The sequence below is a fragment of the Gallinula chloropus genome, assembly GCF_964237585.1.
Source record: "Gallinula chloropus genome assembly, chromosome: 5".
Taxonomy (NCBI): domain Eukaryota; kingdom Metazoa; phylum Chordata; class Aves; order Gruiformes; family Rallidae; genus Gallinula; species Gallinula chloropus.
In genome coordinates this window covers 10,027,580-10,047,124 of record NC_140090.1, presented here as the reverse complement: position 1 = coordinate 10,047,124, position 19,545 = coordinate 10,027,580, and the positions used below count along the sequence as shown (strand labels likewise).

The window sequence follows — 19,545 nt, the reverse complement described above, 5'->3', positions numbered from 1 at the left end:
AAGTTTAAAAATAAGTATATGTTGCAAATATGTATTCTCCAATCACACTTTTTCTCCTCTCAGCTGCCCTTGATGTGAGGATTGGTAGGTGGCAAACTGCCACCGGTTCAGGGGTCTTGTGCTTCCTGGGAAGCCACTGTTTTGGTGAGGTTGGAAGTCATCCCCCCACCAGAGCTCGTGCCAGCCCTGCCAGCCTGGATGGACACTTTCCTGAAAGAGTGGTTGAAAAGTTGGAGGCATTTTGGCTTGCACTGGGATGGCATCACAGGCATCAAATGTTTCTTGTTGGTTTAAAATGATTTTTTCCTTCTTGGGGTTAGTTGGGTTTAAGTTCCATCTTAGACCACCTTGGATGAAAGAAGGTGGTTGTTGGGGTTTATTTTAATGCATGGATTAAAATAAGAAGAAATGAACCAGATGCAATAACCACTTTTCACTTGATCCTAAATTTAGCTATAATTATATAAATGTCTAGCCTCTCTTTCTGTAGTCCTAGCAAACAATATTCTTGACATAAAAGGGAACTATGCTCATAGCACCAACTCTGCTGGTCACGTCCCACCCAGCTCCTGCCCCTGAAGCCCATGGATGAAATTCTTCCTTGGCATAGAGTCACATAAAGAATCAGTTTGATTTGATGAGTCAAAAGTTTACCCGGCATCAGCCTGGGCCGACAGTTTCATTTCAGCTAAACCAGATTATTTTGGATATCTATTAAACTGGACTGACTGGTATTCCCATTCCCATGCATATACACACATACCAGACAATAATCTCCTTAACAACCCACAGATGAATTCCTCAGCTTATGAATCTGCCAGAAAACACATAATTTTCCCCATCAAGGAATGTTGCTTGGCACATCTTTAATATATCACTTACACAGCCCTCAATCAACCTAAATGATTCATCTAGCAACATCTCTTAGGCGAGGCTTTACGTGATTGAATGGTTTATCCTCGCTGGAAAAGCACACTCCATTCAGTCCCACGTATCAACTATAAAAGTTATTAATAACTAGGAATTGTTTAGATAAGAGCCATGAGGCCAGCTTTAGCCTGGGTGACTGCAGCTGGCCCACTTTGAGCTCCATCACTAAAAATCAGCCAGAATTCGCTCCCCCGTGGGAAGAGATCAGAGGCTCGCAGGCTCAACACCAACCTGTGCATCATATTTTATGTTGTGTTTTACAGTTTATCAAGCCTTCGGGTTAAGATTTATTAGGGTTGCCTTGCTGTTTAGTGGTCGTAACTCACGACATGCTGGTTGTGTTGCACCGGTGCCTGTGACAAAGTGGCTGGTTCTTGCCACTGATGTACTAAACTACAACCCCGTGCAGGGAAACTGCCTCGGGCAGCAACACAGGGACAACAGGTCATCCATGTCTCTGTCAGGCTGCTCGTCCTCTCTGTGAAGTGTTGCATGTTCTTTAAGAGGCCTGAGACCAATCTCTTCACCCACTGCTGTGATCAGGTCTGTAGTGCCATTACTGAGGCTGTCCTATGGGCTTTGACCACCTCTTGAATGGAGATACCGATGATTTATCCTGAGAACAGAGTGCAGCAGGCCATCAGAGCCAGCATAGCCAACACATTGTCCAGAGCACCTGGGAAGTCATTTTTCATCTGTGATACCTTCTCTTTTCCAGAACTAGATGAATTGCATAAGGCTCCTTGGACCCCAAACAGGCAAAACAGGGTTATAGCACCATGTGATCTCAGCTACAGTTCCCAGCCCAGAGTCCTGATGTTGTGCACAGGCATCATAACTTGGCTTCTTTCCTGCTTGAAAACATTTGTTTGGATGTTCCAAGACTTTATCGAGGTTGTGGACCCCCGCCACGGGGTGTTACATGGCTTTAGATAAGAAATCTCCATAAAACTGTAAGCAATGTGTCTTCTGCAGTAAATCTTTCTTCTTAGTCAAGAGTGGAGCAGTCACATTATGTTTCCTTACATTGCAGCCCACCTGTTGCAAGGAAAGAGCCAAGAAGATTATACACCAGTGGGAAAATGTCCATTGCATAGATGGCTTGGGCCCAGCGAGAGTCTGCGTGGCTATGGGATACACACTAGAAATCACATACCCCCCACCTATGAAGCTTTCTATGTGCAGTCAGGAGGGAATCCCGGGCTAGATGGAGATAAGCAATTTGCTGGTTTAAATATCATAGCCATAGCCTCTATCTTCCCATTGAAAGAAAAGAGGATTAACTGGGTGTTGGACGACAGATCCTGCGCAGCATGGCACTGCAGTGATCCCACCCTCAGGGTGCCTGACTGGAGGAACAGCCTTCGCTTCCTTGCCCGAACCCAGCAGCTCCTTCCCGTGCTGTGTGGCCATGAGTAAGAGTTGGCTGGTAGCACTGCTTGTGCTCAGGGATGTGAGACTGCTCCTGCTTGCTGGTACAAGCCACCCTGGTAGACAAAATGATGGGCTTGCTGTCTAAATCAGAGGTTTACAAGTCCAGAAAAGATCTGATGACACTGAGTATTTTAAATGCTCTTTCATTTCCTTGTGAATAATCGTTGCTAATTCATCACTTCTGAAAAGATTCCCAAAGCCCAGCAGTGCCTTGCTCTCTGGGAGCACTTTGCACCACTGCCTGAGCAGCCAACATGGAGATAGATGGGACCTTCATAGTCCTGGAGTACAATGCCCGCTATTTACTTTCTATCATCCTCCTTCCAAAAAAGGGTCACCTTTCACACACCAGTGGGGTTCGTCCCTCCCACTTCAGCTGAGAAGTTGCTCCTAAAAGTCTCTGCTGTGAAGGATGGAAACGGCCCTCTTGACTGCGGTGTGCTGGGCTGCACAGCCAGCCCGCAGCTCCTGCCCTGCACTCACACTGCCCTTCCCCTGCTTCTCACAGAGGTGCTTTTGCTTTATATTTCTCTGCCTTTGCAGCCCTGATATCAGAGGAGCCAAGGAAAAAAGACCCCGTGCGGCATCAGCTGCTGATGCGGTGGTGCTGGGTGCTGCATGGGGAGCAAACACACATCTTCTGGAGCAGTGCTGGCCTGGGAGGGCTCTCACACCAGTGGCACTTCTGCAGGACTGGTGCTTACACACAGACCCTGGCCTAAGCTCTATGTGAGAGGGGAGTCTCACTAAACCAAAAATACATATCTAGGGGTAAAAATAAGATTTAAAATAAAATAACATAAATAAAATAAAATAAAATAAATTAAAATAAAATAAAATAAAATAAAATAAAATAAAATAAAATAAAATAAAATAAAATAAAATAATAAAATATTCAGGGTGCAAACAACAAGCAGCTTGTGAAGCAGCTTGGCTATCCAAAAGTGCAGGAGGAGGAGTGTGCTGGGCTGGGGAGCAGCTTAGCTGTGATAGCTGGCGAGAGCCACAAGATGTCTCTGGAAACCAGCATTTGGACAAAAAAGGCATTAATAACCCGGGGAAAGGGGTTGGGCTGCCTCCATCTGCGGTGAGCGCCGCGATGCGCTCAGCGGTGAGCCTGTGCGTGGGGCTCCGGAGCTGGGACAACCCCGCTGGCCGAAGTCCCCTGTCCATCACCGTCAACCTACCCCAGGTGACACTGTGGACTCTGAGGTCACACCCATGGCGTTTCCTCACTGCACGGATGAGAACTGAGGATTAAAAACTACACTGACTTCTGAAGTGCTGGGGCAAAGAGCAAAGCATGCACACTGAAAGCCAGATTAAAGAACAATCACAGTGCAGCAGGAAACAGTAAGAACAGGAGTGGTTGTCTCTGGGAGCCCCTCTGCCATGTGCTCCCCACCCACCAGAGCAGTGTCTGCATGTCTGGATCCCTTGGGATCTGCAGTACCAGGATCTCTGCCCAGAGCAGTGATGGGTATCCCCTTTCTCCCTTAGGGTTCTGCTTCTGCTGCAGGTCACTCCTGAGAGAGCTAAAGGAGATGTTCTCAGCTTCTGAGATGTTCCCAGCTTCTGAGATGTTCCCCATAGGCAGTATAGGCCTGGATTTATAACCTCCTAACACACTAACCCCTGTGGGGTTTCACCACCGGCATCATCACCCCAGGGACTGAGGAGTACCAAAAAATCCCTCTGTGGCACACCCACAGACAGACATTATAGGAATAAACTGCCTGTCCCTGGTACAGGGAAAAAACCTGCTGAACGTGAGTCAGAGCTCAGCAAACGCCTGCAGGTCCTGATCCTGCATCCATGTCACTCAGGCAGGCAGCTCCTCTCCCTTTCACCAGCTCCTCTTGGCTTCCTAGTAAACAACTAGAGAATTGTGGCATGGAAAAGGCCCATGTAAGTGTAAAGTTGCTATTAAGAAATAGGCAAAGCGCAGTGACTACTGACTCACAGAATGTAATGTGAGAAAACAAAGCTGTCCTTCAATGGACCACATAGAGAGACAGCAGTTACTGGAAACCAGAAAGCCTCTTCCACGTCCAACTACAAATGTGTGGCAAATAAAATCCACTGCCCACCCGGCTCGGTGATTCTGAGAATCGCTTGGTTTAGGATTTGTTTTCCTTCTTAAAAGTCATAAGCCAGACATTTAAATCAGTAATGAGCGAGTTATGGGGATAATGGGATCTTTAATGAGCTGTTTCTGGTTTGGGGGGTTGCCTTTACAGAAACTCAGCTGCTGCGCTGCAAGTGCCAGGGTTTAGCACTATGGTGATGTGGTGAAAAGCCTACATCTGCTTGAACAGAAAGGCCAAGCTTGGTTCTCATAGCATGTTTAGGAAAACTTCTGTGGGGTGGAGCCACCATTAGATCACTTTACATGTATGTAATGTCCACATGTGACAGCAGGATGAGAAAAAAAAGATGTGGTCACAATCTGTGGCGTGGTTAGAGGAAGGATGACTATTGCTGCACTACCAGCCCAGTGAAGCCTGCTCTGCAGCACCTCAAGGTCCTCCTCCACCTCTCAAGAACAAGTTTATATTGCTTTTTAGCACTGAGGCTGGCAGATTTCTGCCTAGTGCAACTAATTGCAGACCAAGGCAAGCGGATGCTGGATGCCAGGGTGACATGTGGTTGACCCTCTGCAACACCCAGGCAGCTTTAGTGGGGTGAATCGCAAGGGAAAGGTTATGGCTTCGTGGCAGACCCAACCTACTGTGTTTCAGCCCCGCACGCAGAGGGCATCCTTGGTGTCTGTGCTGGGGAAGCAAGATAAGACAAAATTTTTTCCATGCAGACTATGAACACAGGAACTTCTACCTCACTGCTTACCAGTGAACCAGAAAAAAAAAACCACCCCAGAATGATGATGCCAAAGTAGGTTTTCCCTTCCTTAAACAAATAAGGAACTTAGAGTTGCTTTTAGTAATACGACTGTGTAGTAATCAGGCAATTTGGAGCTGTTATTGTGGAAGATCACCAAGATTTCCTGGGACATTTCTTGATGATGTTTATCATGACTTCTGCCTCCTGGTTTGTCCAAAGTGACAGCTCTTCTTTCCTCAGAAAGTACTCCAAAACACCTTGTAACTCAGAAGACCTGAATCACAACCCATCCAAAGAAATGCTTGCCCCAAAGCACCAAAATCCCACAGCACATTTAATTTTCTGCATGACAAAAAGGAAGCTGCGGTCCTTCATTTGGGATCTGTGTCTCTCAGGATGTCTGGGATGAGGCCTCAGGCGGCCCAGGGGTGTTGTGTATCCAGCTAGAGGAACCCACCCCAACCTGTAACCACCCTTCCCACAGCCACGGCTTTGTGCAGAATGACAGAGAGGGTAAAACGGTGAATGCGAAATCTCCTGAGTGAAAAGGAATTAGTAAAACCCCATATTCATGAAATATTGAGAGCTAATTATATGTGCATCGGAAACCTCTGGGGGAAGGGAGATGGAGGCCTTTCATTAGACGGTAACTGGAACTTTTTCATCATTTGTCTGGCTCAGGAATGTAAGGCTGCTGTCTGGAGAGGGATGTGGGATTTGGCTGCAGGGCTGGGTGTGCAGGTGAAGTGCCATGCTGGAAAGTATTCCTATTGTACTCTGGCATGTCTCCGGGAAGGCTATCAGCTGTAGCAGGTGGGTGAGGCTGGGTGATCCTACATCTCTGTGCTCCTGCAAGACCTCTTCAGTCATATGCACCAGAAGGAATTGTTGCTCTCAACTAATTTTTCATCTTTCTCCCACCCAGCCCCCAAATGGGTCCAAAGTCCCATCCCTTGCTTCAAATCTGGCCCAAATTTCTCCTGGAGGGTGCAGCCCCCAGTCTGCCTCTGCCAGGCTGCCTCTACAAACCTCAGCTTCTTTCCTTTTGACCTTCTCTCTGTTATTGCAGCTGAAATGAACGGCTAGTTATTGCCATTGCACCACCAGCCAAATTCAAGACCAAGACCAGAACTGGTGAAGGAGGGAAAAGATTTTATCATGGAGCCAGAGATAAGCACATATCCTGCCTGCTGCATGGCCAGCAGTGCCTGGCAGCCACAGGACAAGGGATGCAAAGTGAAAAGTTGGGGGAGGATAGAGGGGGTTGAGAAGCAGCCTGCAGTGACTGACAGACTTTTCTCTCTCAGAGCTTTCAGACACAAGGATGGCTCCGGGAATCCTGTCCCAGTTCTCTGCCTTCCATCACTTACTGGGAGGAAAAGGCATCAGGGTCCCTCCTGCAGACCCCCTCCCGTACCTGCCGCCTTCCTCCTGTATCCCAATTTATTTTAACCCCGTGATCTTCTGTGCACCCCGGCCGGGAAGGGACGCGTGTCTCTCCCCACGCAGGGAAGCAGCCCCCCGAGGAGCGCAGGGACAAGCCGCCTCCCGGCAGCGGCTCCTCCGGCAGCCGATGCTCCGGCCCGTGCTCGGGGCTCCGCTCAGCCCGGCCGCCCCACCTTGCCCCCTGCCTGCCGCCCCCCGCCACTCCCCCGCGGAGCCCACGCACCCGCGGAGCTGCTCGCGTTGCTCCCGCGGAGGCGGTGGCGCGCCCGGGCCCTCGGCACATAAATCAGCATTAAATCCATTCCCCCCTCTGATCCCCGGTGCCACCATCCATTACTCCCCCAGTGCCTTTTCTATCACCTTTTGTTAGAATTACACAGCCGGAAACTTAATTTACCCGGAGCTTTAAAGACAAATAAATACAGGCAGGCCGGTGTCCCCGCGATATGCCTATTTACTCCCGCGATCCATAGATTATTATGAATTGTTGTGATTTCCAGGCTGCTGCTATTTTAAACACCTTCTCAGCTACTCTCCCCGGCTGGAGGAAAAAAAAAATACCCAAACCAACCAGCCCACCCTTCCCGAGCAAGGGGCAGAGAGCAAGAAACCATAGCCCCTGCGCTGGGCTTTATTTACTTTTTCTATTATTGTTATTATTATTTTCGAAATTTGGAGCGAGTGAGGTTTTTCAATTGCTGAAATAATTGCCTGGGAGAAAGGTTGCTTAATCTGTTCATACATTATTGACTCGGGCTCCAATATTTGGCTTGCTGCTTTTTTTTATCGCAAGAAGATCACGTACCAGAGAGTCTTTTGCATAACAATTTTTAAAGAGGACACATCCTTATATCAAAAGTGGACGTGACTTGAATTTTGCCGGCGTTTGTCCCTAAAATGACCCAATTCCGGTTACTGCCACTGGGCAGCAGTAACATTGCATCATTTCTCCAGGCAATAGACTTATTTTGCTTTACTCTCTGCCCCTTTCCCTGCCCCCCCACCCCACCCCAACAAGCCAACACGTACTTTTAAAGCTGATTATTTTGTCTTGCTGCGTTTTAGCCCTATACACTCCGTATTCTCTCCCTAGGATCGGGTGAGCCAGAGAGGAAGGAACAAGCCCGGCTCGTAGGACCAACATGGCTAATTAACGCCGAAAGTTCCCATGCAAGGCAGAAATAGCGTCTTCAACGAAATTTTGCTGGGGGCCGCCGCAGAGAGACCCCAGCGCCAGTGCCTGCGCCTCCAGATACCTCCCCGAGCATCTTTTTCCCCGATGAGGATCAAATGACCCCCCCCCCCTTCCTTGCTTTTTCAAATAGAAATCGCGCTGCTTCCCAACCCCACTGGTCAAGTTAATTCCGGAACAAAGGAGGACAAAAACACAAAGGATTCCCCCCCCACCCCGCCCTTTCCTCCCCCTCTCAAACTTCCCCGGTGCCTCCACCCTGGCCCGGCACAGGCCGGGACTCCCCTTCTCGGCATCGCCTCCCAGGCCCGGGACCCAGCCCGGAGCCACGGCCCGGCAGTGAGGGGGTATGAAATGACAGAGGGGGCCCGTGGTGATGTGGGGAGGGTGCGGGAGGGCGTTGGACTCAACTCTTCTCCAAAGCATTGGTGAGGAGAAAGCCCTGAGCTGCTTGCAGACTGGGAGAAATTATGACACCCATGTTCCCCGGCCCCGGTGCTGTGGTTTGGACCTCGGAGTAAAAAAAAATAAAGGCTGGATCATCTTCGACCCCCACCCCCCTACCCCCACCCCCGCCACTGTCCCCTTCCCCCGGGAATGTAGGTGCACAAGTCACTGCCGGAGAGCTCAGGCCATCCCGTAAGAAAGCGCCTTCACCGGGCTGTGCACCTGAGAGACGGGGAGGGGACCCCGGGGAGCATCTTCCCACGCAAAGAGTTGAGCAAACTTCCCACAGCGACTGTCCCTCTGCTCCCGGCGGGGGTCGGGTGCGGGGTCTACAAGAGAAGCCCCTCAGGGCGGTCCTGGGGCTGACGGGGAACCCGGGTACGGGGGGGGGGGGGGGTGGGGGGCGGATCCTGCCCGTGTGCCCTTTCTGAGCTAACAGCTACAGCTATTTGCACACGCGTGTGTGCAAGGGAATATTCCCCTACACAGCCGCTGCACCCACGTTCAGGCGCAGAAATGCACGCACAAACCCTCGCACGCCAATACACGCACTGCACGCGTGGGTTGGGAGACACGGCGGGTCCTCGGGGGGCTGGACTCACACCCTCCCTTCACCTACACCCATGGCAGAGCAGCGGGTGTGCGGCGTGGGCGGCGATCCCGCCTGTGCCCCTTTGTCAGCCAAAACCCCAGAAGCCCGGGAAGGGAAAGTCTTTACCGTCACGAAGAACACTGCACCCACTCGAGGTGGGAAAAGCCTTGAGGGGCCGTTCCCAACACCGAGCCCCGGCATCCTGCCCGGGCTGGGAGCTGCCCCCCTCCCCCCCGCACCCCGTCCGCCCGCCGGAGCCCCGCGGAGCGGCCCCGGCCCCGCCGCCACCCCGTGGGGCCGGGCGGCGAAAGTATCCCCGACTCTTCCTTGGGCTGCGCGGCTCCCGGAGCAGAGGCAGAAGAGGGGCGAGACGTAGGTAGGGAGAGCCGGAGGAAATTGAAAACATATTTTAAAATGTAAATGTGTTCGAGCCAGCCCGACACGGTGTGAGGGGGGAGATGGGGCGCACGCCGGCACCAGCCCGGTGGAGCAGAGATGGGTGCGGACCCAAACCCTGCCAGAAAACTTTGAGCCCCTGTTAGTAACGTATTTAGCGGGGGGACAGGACTATCTCTCCCGAAGCGGGGTAAAGCAGCGCTCAGAAACATCCGCCGTAACTTAAACCAGATTGTCAGGGAGGCAGACTGGGCTGGAGAAAGCCGTTTGGACTGCTCGCCTGTCGAGAGGATGTCGCTGCCCTTCTCGGATGTATTCCTCCCCCGGCCAGCTAGCGAGAAACATCTCCGGGAGCTGGGAGTTTTTAAGGCAGCCGATCCAGGTGACTTGTGCTGCTCGCAGCGAGGTAGGGTGGGCTGCAGATGTGGGTGGGAGGCGGGAGGGGGCTTGGGAAGCAGATGGGAAGCGGTTTGTAGCCAGGCCACTGGAAATCAGGGAGCTCTCTTTTCTCTTTTCTTTTCTTTTCTTTTCTTTTCTTTTCTTTTCTTTTCTTTTCTTTTCTTTTCTTTTCTTTTCTTTTCTTTTCTTTTCTTTTCTTTTCTTTTCTTTTCTTTTCTTTTCTTATCTTTTTTCTTTTCTCTTCTCTTTTCTTTCCTCTTTTTTCTTTCTTCTCTTTTCTCCTGTTTTTCTGTTACTTTTTTCTTTCTATTTCTCATTTTAATTTTCCTGTTTTCTATGCTTCCTATCCCTTTTTTCATAGTTTTTCTAGTTTTACGTCCCTCTTCCTTATTTTTTATTTCCTTTTTCTGTTATATTTAATCTTCTTGTTTCTTTTCCTTTCTATTTCCCTTTTTCTTTTATTTTTTCTTTTCCATTTTATTTTTCTTTCTCCTTCTCTGTTTCTTTTTTTCTTTTTCTTTTTCCCCCCCTCTTATAGGTAAAGAAACAAACCAATAATACTGCTAAGAGTAAGAAATACAGTTTTCTCTCCTCTCCCCAGAAACTTCTGCCGGGTGTTTTCGTCTCCGTCCCCTCGGGAAGGGGGGAGACAGACAATGAAGTAAATAAAATTAAATCTTTCCTACACTTCCCTGTGACTTGGGATCCGGGTTGCATTGCTAGGGCGGGGGTGGTCCTGGGTGGTAATTGATTCATAACTGTACACCAGGACACCAGGGCACAACATCCCCGGCGCCCCGGGAACTTCTCGGGGGAGCGGGGCGGCCGCGCTGCCCGCCCGGGCCGGGGTGCGGGGGCTGCCGCTCCGGCCGGCCGCGCCGGGGTCTCCCCCGGCAGCCCGGCCCTACTCTTCAATAAAAACCAGCCCTTCCTCCCTCCCCGCTCCCCGCGCTTGTATCGGGAGAGATTTTGAATCCCGGAGATATAAACCTGTGCCCCTAAAAAAGTTTCTAGCGGGGCTGCTTCCAATACCTATTTACCAACGAATTACACTGCTATTATTGCTTTCAATGAAGACTGAATCCCCAAGCGATAATTGAATTAGTCTATTGAAGAGACTGTCAGGTACAATGACGTGGTATATCCCGCGCATTTCCCAGGGTCTATAGGCTTTGGGGACCCGGAATGTATAGTCTGACCTTACAGCTCATAATAATAATGCTGCACTTGTAGCAGAAATCTATTCGCATTCACTTTTAACAAAACCTCTGGTCAGCCAGTCCCTGTAGGAAGGATGAAATCTATTGTATTAGAACAACTCATTTATGTCCTTCAGCAAAGGCCCCAATGAGATCTGATCTAGACCTAGAAATAGGATTACCACAGCGTATATTAACCACGTTTCTATACTTCCTCCTTCCTATAAGGGCGCCGAGAAAAATAATGCAAAGTATTTTTGATCCGATTTTAATTTTTTTTTTTAAATTTCAATTTTGAAAACCTCCTCCCTTCTGCGGCCTTCCCCAAAAAGGAGAAGAAGAGGAAGAAGAAGAGAAAAAAAAAAGAAATAAAGAAATAAAGTAAATACAACGAAATCGGAGAATTTATTTCGCCGTTTCCCACAGAAGTTGCGGGCTCCGCGGGCTGGTGTCGTGCGGCGGGAGCAATGCGGGCGCCCTCCCCGCAGCCCGACGGCGGGGACTGGGGATCCCAGCCCGGCTCCCCGGCCCCGCTGTCCCTCGGCTGCTCTCCGCCTCCCCCCCGCGCCAGGATGGCTGACCCAAACCCCAGCGCCGAGAGCCGGTGGGGGACGTCATCCTGCAAGAGACTCAGACCGCACCGGGGCACTTCGGAGGGGCACGGAGCACCGCAGCCTGACCCCGGCCACCGAAACCCTTTTCGGGGCGTTTGGGGTGCTCCGGCCCCGCTGGACGCGACGGCGGCTCCGAGGGACCGGCCCCCCCCGCGACGGCGCGGGGCTCTGCGACCACCCCGACGGGCACCTCGAAATTCAGGGCACCCATAAGTTGCGGAGGGAACTTTTTCCTGAGAAGGTTTTTCTTTTTTTCTTCTCTTTTTTTCCTTTTCCTTTTTTTTTTTTTTTTAAAGCTTCCGTCCTTAAGACAGGGTGTAGACATATTACCCCGATTACTGTAACTATCTGGTAGCCGGAGAGTAATATTTATCTATTTAGATAGGAAGGGTCGAGGTGGAAAAAATATCCAGCCTGGAAATATACATCGTCTTTTCCTTTAACCCCTCCTCATTCATCCAGCCGATTCCCCACCCCCTCCGTACACAAACCTACTCAATTTATAGAGAAGCCTTTAAAATCCAGAACAGTTTCTAGAAGAGAGGACTCCAGATGAAATAATCCCCCCACCCCGTACGCACACATTTCGCTCTTCCCCCCGCCCCCCCCCCCCCCCCCCCCCCGGGCTCTCAGGAAGGCAAATTAAATAGTTAAAGGTTTCGATTTCTCTCTCTCTCCCTTTTGTTACCCAATTTTGGAACATTTAAGGATGGGTGTGTGTATTGTATTCAATAATAAAAGCTATAGGGCCGCCAGGACATTTATCATCCTATTACTGTAACAAATCCGGGCTCCCAATACATGAAAGGTAAAATGAATTACCGACGTTAAGCCGTCAATAAAGTCATTTCTGTAAATGGTGTCTCCGAAGGACTGCAGCATTATTCAACTAGCTTTATCAGCAGCTGGGAAATTACGTGAAGAAGCTCGCAGCGTGTAATATGGCCCTGCTTACTTTGATTAAGCGTCTTGCCAGGGAATAGTGACAGTGCTTTTGACCAGGTTTTATTCGCCGTCCTGTGATGAACGCCAAGCTGATCAGGCGGAATGAAGAGTAATTAAAACCTATAAATTATCTTTTGCAGCCCTTCTCAAGGCGTCTCTTGCAGGAGAGATAAGGCAGCGAGCCCCCATTTACAGCTCTGAAAGGGACCGCGGCTCACAAAGGCTACGTGGCTAAATGGGATATTGATAGTGTCCTAATTAGAATTTAATTAAGTACCCACGCTCGCTTTTGGGATAAAGATTTCAATTTTGCTAACTTAAATATAAATAAACCCAATTTCGGTGCGAGTAAATGATATGATATTGTGAATGCAGGGGGGGTTTAACATTCATTTAATTGCGGATGAAGCTCTTGATTCCAGGGCTGATTGTGTTCTGCCAGCTATTATTTTAGGAGATTATTGTGTGGCTGGAGGTAACAGTTCGGTAACGTTTCCTCGGAACGGAAAATAACCGAGTGTGCCTCGGAGGTGTTGTCACACACACGCCGCCCGGTCACCCGGGGACCTGCCACCGGACACCCAGAGGTGTCTCCTGCCCTTCCCGGTGCCGGTCACCTTCCCGAAAGCGAAGCCCCGGGCTGGGCCGCTTCCCCCGGGCCGCTCCCGAGGAGGGATGCGCACCCAGCCGGCGCCGGCCGGGCGAGGCGGGGGAGCCCCGCCGCTGCCGGCACCGCAGCTCAGCCCGCAAGGAAACGCCGAGATACAGGCACACAGATGATACAGCTATAGGTGTATTTCGAGCGCCCATCCATGCACATATAGGATATATAGGCGGCGGCACGTGACGCGGCCCGGCCCCGCGGAGAGGCGCGGAGCGGCGCGGAGCGATGAGAGGGGCCCGGCGGCCTCCCTGTCCCCGCCGTTGTTTTGGGAGGGGGGGGGAAGATGTGAGGTCTTGGTTACGTCAGGAGGAGAAAACGCCGGGAACTGCCCTTCCCGCAGCCCCGGGGAGCGGCCCCGGGTGTCAGTGCGGCTCCAGCCCGGAGCAGGTGTCTGCGCCCGGCCGGGAAGCGGCTGCCGCTCCGGGCACCCAGCCCTCCGGGACACCCCTCTCCCCACCCCGTCCTATAAAAATGTGAGGTGTCGTCGGACCACCTCACCCCACGGCCTTTCGTGTGGGCACCGACCCTTCCCTTCCCCGGAGCAGCTCGGCCCTCCGCGCAGGGGAGCACCCGGGGCCGCGGGGAGAAGCACCGGCGGTGGCAGAGCCGCCCTCCCCGAGGCGCTGGGCTGTCGGCCCCCGGCAGCAGCCCAACAAAACCAAAACTGGGATCAGGAAATTTAATTTATTTATCGCCCCCCTCCTTCTAAATTAATTTATTTTAGAAAGCTGCAGCAGTCCCCAGAAGTGCCTTCTCCTCCCCACCCTTCACCCCTTCAATCTCTCTCTGTCTCAACTCGCGTCCCGAGGTGTTCGCTCTGCCCAGGACAATGAAAATACCGGTTGGGGGGGGAAGAGGAAAAAAAAAAAAGCAACAAACCCAACCCAAACAAACAAACAAACAAACATCAAACAGCAGGCGAGCAAAACACGCCGCGAATTCAGCGGGGAGCTGCCGGCTGATCTGTTTCGTATTCCGAAGGAAAAAAAAAAACCCAACCAAAAGCCTTAATAAAGGAACAAACCAGCCGAGCGGCTGCAGCCCCAAACCCAGCTCTCCCCGGCGGTGGCTCCCGCCTTTATTATAATTTATCATCGTTATTATCATTATTATTGTTTTATTTTTTTTATTCCTCTACCAAAAAGTAAAAAAAAATATATATATATAAAAAGTTTGGGCGCCAGGGAGCCCCCACCCCGCTCTCCGCTTCCCCTCGCTGCCTAAGCCCGCCGGGAGGGGAGCAGAGAATAAGAAGAAAAAGAGGAAGAAGAGCACCCACGGGTTTATTTTGGTTTGTTTGGTGGGGAGTAGCGTTCATTATCGGGCCATAGGAGAGCGGGTGATGACCGCGTCCCCGCGCAGGACGCGGCGCGGCTGGAAGAAGTTGTTTACGGGGCCGGGAAGAAGGAAGGGAAGGAAGGAAGGAGGATGGAGCGGGGCGGGGAGGGGGGGTGGGGGTGGTGGTGTCGCCGATACACGCGTGTAGGTGCGGGCGCGGCGGCTACCCCCCGCCCCGTCGCGGCTCTCCCGCCGCCCGTCCCGTCCCGTCCCCACGCGGTATTTATGGCGGCGGCCCGGCGGGCGCCCATTGGGCGCGGCGCGGGGTGTCAGCGGCGGCGGCGGCGAGCTATTGGCCGCCCCCACGTGCGGGGCCGCCTCACGTGCTTCCGGTGCGAGTGAAAAAAGTGTGGCTGAGGGATTTTTTAGGGAGAGTTAGTTGCGCGGGCCGGGGCTGTCACAGATTCCGCGGGTTTTGTTATTTTTTTTTTAACCTCTTTTTTTTAAAAAAAAAAAAAAAGAAGAAGGGGGGGGAAAGGACAGGAGAAGGGGGGTGGCGAAGGATTTAACAAAATAATAATAATAAATTGGTCCGGGCGGCGCGCACCACCAGGCTGGCGGGGAAGGGCTCCGGCAGCCGCGGCGTGGGCAGAGCGCAGCGTGACAGCGGGGCAGCGCGGAGCCGCCGCGGCGGCGGCGGGGAGATGGGCAGATTTTGACGGGTTTTCGGGGGGGGGGCGGGTTTTTTTTTTGGGGGGGGGGTTGGGTTTTTTTTTTTTTTTGGAGGGGGGGGCGGTGTTGCCGCGCACCTTTTTGGGGTTTTCTTTTTTTCTTCTTCTTTTTTTTTTTTTTTTTTTTTTTTTGGTGTTGGAAATATAAGCTGATCGGGAGAAGGGGGAAAGAAGCCCTCGAGTGTCTCCCCGGTTTTGGATCCATCCGTGCGAGGGGAGAAAAAAAAATCTCAGCTTCAGCCCAACAAGTGGATTTTATTCTTTTTTTCTTTCTTTTTTTTTTTTTCCTTCCTTTTTTTTTTTTTTTTAAATTTTTCCTCCCCCTTTTCCACCCCGCCACCCACCGGCAAAGTGGGGTGGGCGTAAAGCGGGTGGGTGGGGGGGAAAAGAGGCAGCGATCTCCGTGGCGGGGGCTGAGCATGGAAGAGCCGCCGGAGGGGCACGGCCACCGAGACGCGGCGCCCGGCCCGGCGAGCAGCGGCAGCGATGGCGAGAGCGTACCCGTGTCCCCCAGCCCCGCGCCCGCCTCCCCCGCCGCGCCCTGCCCCCTGCCCCTGCCCCGCCGCCGCCACCCGCCGCCCCCGCCGCCGCCCCCGCCGCCGCCGCCCCACCGCACCACCAACTTTTTCATCGACAACATCCTGAGGCCGGACTTCGGCTGCAAGAAGGAGCCGCCCGCACCGGCCGGCGGCGGAGGAGGAGGCAGCCGGGAGCGGGACGGAGACCGGGGGCAGAGCTCAGGTAGAGAAAACGTCAACCCGCTGCTGGCCCGGCCGCCCAACCCGCCCTCCCTCCTCTGCCCGGACTCGAACTGCCGTCCCGACGGCTCCGCGCCGCCGCCGCCGCCCGCGGCCGCCGCCGCCGCCGCCAAAGCCAGCCCCGCCGCGGCGGCAGCGGCGGCGTCGGGGGCGGCCAAGCCCCCCGCCGACGGGGGTGAGACTCACCCGGCGAAGTACGGGGAGCACGGCAGCCCCGCCATCCTCCTCATGGGCTCTAATAATGGAGGACCTGTTATAAAGCCCGACTCGCAACAGCCGCTGGTGTGGCCTGCCTGGGTCTACTGCACTAGGTATTCAGACAGACCGTCCTCGGGTAAGGAACCGCGGCGCATCTGGGAGCTGTTAAAATCGTGACAAGGTCGCCCCCCCCTCCTCCCCGCTCCCCTTCCCCGCTTCCCCCCTTTGCTTTGGCTCCCGGCCTGCTGAGGACCTCGCGCGGGGACTGGGGGGCAAGGGGGGTGTCCTGGGTCACCCGGGGCGAGAGGAATCGCGTCCCCCACCACCACCACCGCCACCCCTCCTTCCTCCTCCTCTGAGTCTCCCAAATTTGAATGTGACGCCAGGCCCCGATTCGGCCGCGTTTCGATGCGGAGAGCCGGCGGGGAGCGACCCCCATCCCGTGCCCCCCGCCCGCCCCGCCTTGCCGCAGCCCTGGGTGTTCCGCAGCGCGGCGGCGGGGGGTGAGCATGCTGCGAAAACCGGCAGCGAGTTCGAGTGCTCCCTTGTTTTGGGGTTCTTCCTCCCCCCCCCCCCTCCCCGTTTTATATTATTTTTTTCCTGAGCGCTGGTGCTTTTTCGGGGGCAGCGGGGGTGAGACCTTAGACACATGTTGAGCGGCCGCTGGAGGTGCGTGCGGGGGGGTCTTTTCTCGGAAAGCGGAGTAAAAAGGGTTGCTTTTTTTTTTTTAAGAAGGTGGCGGAGGGGCTGTTTATAGGGGCCTCTGCAGCGAGGCAGAGCCAGGGAGGCCCTTAGGCCGCGCATTGCCGCGGGAGCCGGTGCTCCCTGCCGTGATTTGGGGCCCGGTTCTCGCAGAGGGGTGGGCGAACGTGCCCCTGTCCGGGGCCGCCCCGGTGAGAACCTCCTGCTCGGCCCCCGGCCCCGTTTCGCTGTCCCTTTCACGCTGTTTATACTCTCCCAGGTGCCCCCGGCAGCCCCTTATTTTATCGCCGTTAGTTTCTATTTTTAATTGCAATTTTTTGAAAGAAGCGGAGGACGAGGAGAGAGGGTTTCCCCCCCTCCCCCGACACGCCCGACCAGCAGCCACGGATCCGCCAGCGCGGGCCGGGCCCGGTTGGGGCTCCCCTGTGCCTGCCCGGGGAGCGCGGGGCCGGCTGCCCGGGGACCGCTCCGGGACGCGGGGAAGGCGGCGCTTCCCGGCCTGGCTGCTCCCCCGCCGGCGGTCAATGCGGTGCTATCGGCCGAGCCATCTCCATCCCCCGTTATTGACACGTCCAGCGACTTGAAACTCAGAAAAGCCACTTTGATTGACTCGGGTGATTGATGGAGTGATAGAGCTGTCAGACGGCGCGGCCCTCGCTCCCGGCTGGCGCGGCCACGGGTGTTTCGCTACCGATTCCCAGGGCCGCCGTGCGCCAGGCTTTTCTTTTGCACTTGCGCTTTTCTTTTCTCTCCTCCCTTTTCTTCGGGCATAGGATTATTTCTGCGTGTCCTCCCCGAAGCTCCCTGCTCACCCCAGCCTGGAGGGGAGAAGGGCGAGGGGAGGAGGTTGGCTTGGCTCGGCTCGGCCGCCCTCTTTGTTGTGCTCGGAGCTGCCCGCCGGCCCCAGCCGCTTTTACCGGCTCTGGGGACGAGCGGGCTGCGGAGGTCCGCCGGCACCCCGCTGCAAGGTGCTGGGGCAAAGCGAATCACTCCCTGCGCCCTCCGCCCCTCCGCCGGCCGAGCACGGGAGCATCCCGCTGGGCCCCGTCTTTCTCCCCGCCGGCAGCCGCCGCCGAGCCGCGCTCGGCAAAGCCCGGCTCTAGGGAAGGGTTGCGCCGGGAGAGGAGCATTCGGCCTACTCGGCGGCCGGGAGGCCTCGCCGGCTCCGGTTGCTGCTGGCAGGGGGCTGAGGGCCTGGGGCTGCCCGCAGAGCCTGGCAGCTGTCGGGGGATTTTCGTTGATCCTTTCTCCAGGGCTCCCTCCCCTTTCCGCTCCCCCCCGGGCCAGGCCGACGTACACAGGACCGGGGGCAGCCCCCCGCCCGGGCACTGGCGCCGAGATGCGCCCTGGGGCCGTGCCACCTCCCCGTCGAGCTCTGTGGCACTTCACCTGGCTCTATATCGGCCTAGGGATGGGGTGGCAGAAGCGGGGGCCGGCGCGGCACTGCTTTCGGCGGGGCTCGTTGAGGGAGCTGCAAGCCGGGCCGGGTACAACTATCTGCCGCGGGAGAGCCCGGACGACCCGGGTGTCGGCAGGGCTCCAGGGTGTCGGCGGAGAAAAGCAGCTCATGGTTGGGCTGGCCTTCCGGAGGGTGCTGTTTTCCCCCCAAAAGAGACCGGGGAAGCCCACGGCCAGGCTGCTGCTGACGGCTCCCCGCTGCCGGGCCGCGGGGACCCTCGCTCCCCGCGCTACACGGCGGAGCCGCTGCCCGCCCGGCGGGTCCTGGCCCAGTGCTGGGCAGAGGGAACGTGGCTCGTCCCGGCGGGGAGGGCGGACCGGACCCCCGACGTGTGTCGGTGCAGGGGGCTAACGGGACGCCGCTCCCCTCGGAGGGGCCGGGGCGGCGGGGGATGCGCGGGCGGCGCGGCGCGTTCGGCCCCGGCCTCTCCTCTCCTTCCCCATCCTTCCCTCCGCCGTGCCGGAGCGGCGGTGCCGGGATTGGAGTTGGGGCGAGAGAGGGGCGGGGGGCGGAGGTGGGGGGGGGGGAGAAACACACGGGACCGGCAGAAATTCGCCCGTCGGCCATTTTTCCGGCGGCCGGCGGGGCGGGGGCGGCGGTCGGTCGGTCGGTTTGTCGGTCGGTCGGCGGCGCGGCCCTGCCCAGCGGCGTGTGTGTGCCCTGCCCGCAGGCCCCCGCACCAGGAAGCTGAAGAAGAAGAAGACGGAGAAGGAGGACAAGCGGCCGCGGACGGCGTTCACGGCCGAGCAGCTGCAGCGGCTGAAGGCGGAGTTCCAGGCGAACCGGTACATCACGGAGCAGCGGCGGCAGAGCCTGGCCCAGGAGCTCAGCCTCAACGAGTCCCAGATCAAGATCTGGTTCCAGAACAAACGAGCCAAGATCAAGAAGGCGACGGGCATCAAGAACGGGCTGGCGCTGCACCTCATGGCCCAGGGACTCTACAACCACTCCACCACCACCGTGCAGGACAAAGAGGAGAGCGAGTGAGGCGGCGCGGCCCCCCCAGCCCTGCGCCGCGGCGCCGGCCCGCCGGCCGGGAGGCGGACAGGTGCTATTTAAAAGCAGATCTATTGTCTATCCATAGTATAAGGACTCCGATTAAGAAAAAAAAAATATGAACACTTAAAAAAAAAAAATTATCTCTATATAGCCAAACAGCATATGACCTTGTATATATTTAATTTCAGGTAAGAAATATGTGTAGCGATCTCTATTTGCTGGACAGTTTCTCTCTCCCCTTCTCTTCCTCTCTTCCCCTCTCTTTTGTTCGTTTGTTCGTTTTGTTTGCTTTCCTTTTTTTTCCCCCTCGGTGTTCGTTGC

The 19,545-nt window shown here is 54.8% G+C and overlaps 1 protein-coding gene across 1 annotated transcript; it reads left to right on the top strand.

Moving 5' to 3' along the window:
• Nucleotides 1-15,527: 15,527 nt before the first annotated feature.
• Nucleotides 15,528-19,212, top strand: EN1 (engrailed homeobox 1; the record flags this gene model as incomplete). The annotated part of the gene is made up of 2 exons (XM_084264725.1): nt 15,528-16,200; nt 18,896-19,212. The coding sequence occupies 2 exons, from the start codon at nt 15,528-15,530 to the stop codon at nt 19,210-19,212; spliced, it is 990 nt and encodes a 329-aa protein (XP_084120851.1).
• Between the last annotated feature and the right edge of the window lie 333 nt (nt 19,213-19,545).